This window comes from Fukomys damarensis, unplaced genomic scaffold (assembly GCF_012274545.1).
Source record: "Fukomys damarensis isolate Sample0158 unplaced genomic scaffold, DMR_v1.0_HiC HiC_scaffold_38, whole genome shotgun sequence".
NCBI lineage: Eukaryota > Metazoa > Chordata > Mammalia > Rodentia > Bathyergidae > Fukomys > Fukomys damarensis.
In genome coordinates, this window is record NW_022900950.1 from 44584142 (window position 1) to 44588427 (window position 4286).

Sequence of the window (4286 nt, forward strand, 5' to 3'; positions counted from 1 at the left end):
TATATATAAAACTTCAAATTTTCCAAAAGCCACATAAAAGGTTAATGGGCTAGAAATGGAGCTCAGTGGCAAGGCTCTGCATTCATTCAGTCTCCAGCACCACAACAACAAAAAAATGTTTTTAGATACTGACAGTTAACTTTTATTTTGTAAGCAGTCTTCTAAATCTAGTATGTTACAAGTTTGTAACTGTCCCAGATAGCTAACGAGTAGCCACCCTTTTGCATGGTGACAAGCATAGCTCTAAGTTACATGGGATGAACCCAGAGCCTGCCAGGACTGGATTCAAATCCCTGTTAGAGCACTGTTTCCAGTCATGGCCTTGGCCAAGTTATTTCATCAAAACCTCAATTTCCTCATCCTTAAACTATCCCGAGTGGAGCAGGTACCTCACTGAGTTCCTGGAGGGGTAATGAAGTAATGTGCAAAATGCCTGGTGGATAAGAACTTAGTGACAACAGCTGTGATGATTCTTCAAATAAAGACAGAACAGAGGCGTAACTTGTGAGACTGGGGTGAAGCTGGAAAGGTGTGTGAGTCATTTCCACAGGTGACTGCTGACACCACAACACTGCATTTGACTACTGGGACACTGAGAACCCAAAAGAACCTTGGAGGCCACATCTATATGAGTGTGACAGGGCAATGAGAGCTAAGAACAGCCACTTATGATACACACCCAAGGAAGGTGGCTTTCCCGCTGTGCTATCTACTTGGCAATCTGTGTCCACCAAATTAATTCAAGAGTTAACTATTGCGGAGAATAGGCTTCCTGCATATCTTCACTCATCACAACACAAATGCAGACTATTAGAGCTGAAAGGCACCGCTCAGTCCAAACTCTTTACCTTAAAGGTAAAAAACTGAGTCTCTGAAATATTAAGTAAGCTACCCAAGGTCACTCAGCAAACCACTAACAAACCAAGAACATAATCTACCTCTTAGATCCCAAAGCCATATTCTTTTCACCACACCATACTTGGACAGGTAGCTTTGACATTCACAACCCTTCCTCAAATTGTATTCACTTTGGGGAATTTGTATTACATCAAGAACGTCTATATTTAGCTAGAAGAGTATCTAAATATGGTATTCTTACTTCCATTCCTCGAGCTCGGTTTACTAAACAGTACACCTCTGTGAGCGACATTATTCCCCCTCGCTCCTATTAAAATAAGAAAAACAAGTAAAATTAGCATCAGGTAGTGTTTCTTCGCAAAAAATTGTAATCAGAGCAAAATCACAAATCAGAAAATTTCTTAAGTTTTTAAAATTATATTTATAGTTTTCTTATATATAAGGGGTGACAGAAAAATACATTCAGTGTTTAAATTTTTTAAAATTTCTTACAGTAAAAGACAGATTGTCATTAATCTGCCTTGAACTCCTCACTTTGAATACTTTTCCCATTGTTCTTGTCACTTTCTGAAGTAGTCCCGGAAGCCCTCTTTTATAAGTAAGTACCTTTAGTTACATTATCATGGCTGCTTTCGCGTCCTAAATAATTTTTTTTTTTTTGGTACCGGGGATCGAACTTCTGATGCAAGGCAGGCATCAGAACCACTGAGCTAAATCCCTGGCCCCTAAGTCAAGATATTTACCTTTCATGGTCATTTTTGACTTTGAGAAGAGCCACAAATCACACAGCACCAGATCCAATGAATAAGGTAGATGAGGACATACTTGTAATGTTTTTATTTGACAGAAATTGCTGTAAAGGACAGATTGATGAGGAGTCTTCAAAAATTATGTTTAAATTTAAAAATGTATTACAGTAAAAGACACACTGCCATTAATGCCCTCAAAATACTCCCTCTCATTTCAAACACAATTATCCAATTGCTCTTGTTAATGTATCTTTTGCTGTAGTAAGTTTTCAAAATTTAAACATTCAACGTATTTTTCAATCACCACTTATCTCTCAGAATTTCAGTATTTGGACTGATGTCATTGTTAGTGTTTTAGCATTCACTTAAATGAAAAGGGGCTCTTCACAATATTTTCAAAGTATGCCTGTAATCTCAGCACTCAGGCTGAGGCAGGAGGATCACTGTGAGTTCAAGGCCAGCCTGGGCTACATAGTGAGTCCAAGGCCAGCCTGAACTTCAATAGCAAGACCCTGTCTCAAAAAAACTAACAAACAAAAGAGTACATTTAAACATTTTAAGTTATTCCGGCCAATAAATTAAGATTAACAATACTGACATTTTGCAACCACTAATGAACAGATCTAGGTTAATAACTGTCAGTAGCTGCTAATATTATGAAAAAAAGAGAATCAGACATTATCTACCTCCTGATAGAAGTGCACAGCACCCTCAAGAAATGTTTTTGCCAGAAAAAAAAAAAGATTATAATGGTTGACAGGGAATACATAGGATGGGAAACGCTGAATATAGTCAACTGAACTATGAGACACTTTATAGCATAAGCTATTAAGTTTCTTCAATAAATTTTAAGGAGGCCAGGTGTGGTGGCACACGCCTGTAATTCCAGTACTCGGAAGGCTGAGGCAGGAGGATTGCTGTGAGTTCAAGACCAGCCTGGGCTACATAGTTAGTTCCAGGTCAGTCTCAACTACATAGTGAGACCCTGTCTCAAAAAACCAAAAATAGTAATAATAATAATAATAAATTTTTAAAAAATGTTTAAGGAGTCAGGAGAAAGAAGGTAAAATCCATGGAATAAAAAAACCAAACCCAAACGTCAGATACAGATCAATCAAGTATAATGTCAAAAAGACAAACTATAAGACAAACATAAATATTAATGAGGTATTTGGTGATACTAAGGACTTAATTTGGGGAGTATGAAATGAAATTATATTTATGTATAAAGATTTTTATCAGTACAGTTACTGAAATACTTATAGATAAAATGATGTGATGTCTGGGAAATATATCTATAGACACATCATGTATTTCTTTTGAAAATAAAAACTTTCCAATAGACTTAGTTACAGAGTCTGAAATGCAAATAAAAATCAATTTAGACAACTACAAAGACTCATGAATAAGTAAACTAAGCTAATTTTAATATCCACAAAGAAAAAAACAGGGACCGGAGATTTAGCTCAGTGGTTCGGTGACCTGCCTTGCAAGCACAAGGACCAGAGTTCAGTCCCCAGAACCAAAAAAAAAAAAAAAAAAAAAAAAAAAAAAAAAAAAAAAAAAAGAAAGAAAGAAAAAGAAAAAGAAAAAAACAGGTCAATTGATAATAACCACACCATGAAAGGAGTTATGTTGTTAAGATTTCTGATGATATGGACACAACTGACAGTTTTAAAAGTATCCTAAGGTTTAGTTTTACCTCTAAAGGCGCCTGTAATATTCCAGCCAGCTGTTTGGCCAGCTGCATGTGGTACTGTGTGCCTGAGCCGTAGGTTTCCCTGGTAACTGGGTTAGCTATTCCCATGCTCAGCAAGTAGGACTTAAACCTGATGGTCTACAATGAGAGGAAATAATGAATAAAGAAGACTTCAGGATTAATCTTTTCACACCAATATTTGAAATCTTTTCATCATAAATGTAATTTGCTAAATTACTTCTCTATATACCCATTTCTCCTACTGCGTTTCTATGCTGTGAACCATAAAGCAATGGATGTATAGTAATTCTTTCTATCGTGGTCTCTCATAGTTTGTTCACTTCACAAATTCGGTGCAAGAGAACATTTAGATAATGACTATTTTATATTTAATACCAACCAAATGATACAACCAAAAACTTAAACAGAAATATGGATGTGTCCATAATGTAGACAAATTTCATGAACAGACATAAAGTCTAGGGATATGTATAAAACACACACTACGGCCAAGTATGGCAGCAAACACTATAATCCCAGTACTCTAGGAGACTGAGTGGGAGGATTGCAAGTTTGAGCCCAGCCTGGGCAACTTAGCAAGACCTTGTCTCAAACTAAAAAATAAAAGAGGCAGTTAAGGATGTAGCTTAGTGCAAAGGCTCTAGGTTTAATTCCCAGTACTGCCCCCCTCCAAAAGCAAACTGGTAAGCCACAAAAATGTCACTGTTATTGGTGCTATTGGTGTAAACTGCATTCTAAAGCTTTAAAAAAAAAGCATCTTTACCTCATCTTCTGTAATGTCACCTTGCTTTTCTTTAATTTTATTAGCAATTGATTTTGATAATTCCACCATTTCTTTAGCCTGTCAAAAGAAAAGACTGAAAAGAAATAATGCTCCCAAAATATCTTCTAACAAAACATATATTTTCAAAATGGTGTTACAAAAAAAAAAAAAAAAAAAAAAAAAAAAAAAAAAAAAA

The 4286-nt window shown here is 35.9% G+C and overlaps 1 protein-coding gene across 2 annotated transcripts in view; it reads right to left on the minus strand.

Annotated features, from left to right (window-relative positions):
- Window positions 1–4286, minus strand: part of Vps36 (vacuolar protein sorting 36 homolog) — a 61709-nt gene that overhangs the window by 4473 nt on the left and 52950 nt on the right. For both annotated transcript variants that reach the window (XM_010636622.3, XM_010636621.2), the window contains exons 8-10: window positions 4091–4168; window positions 3310–3444; window positions 1100–1165 (exon numbers count right to left, since the gene is read on the minus strand). In XM_010636622.3, the coding sequence (XP_010634924.1) occupies window positions 1100–1165; window positions 3310–3444; window positions 4091–4168 (279 nt within the window). The remainder of the gene's footprint in view (window positions 1–1099; window positions 1166–3309; window positions 3445–4090; window positions 4169–4286) is intronic.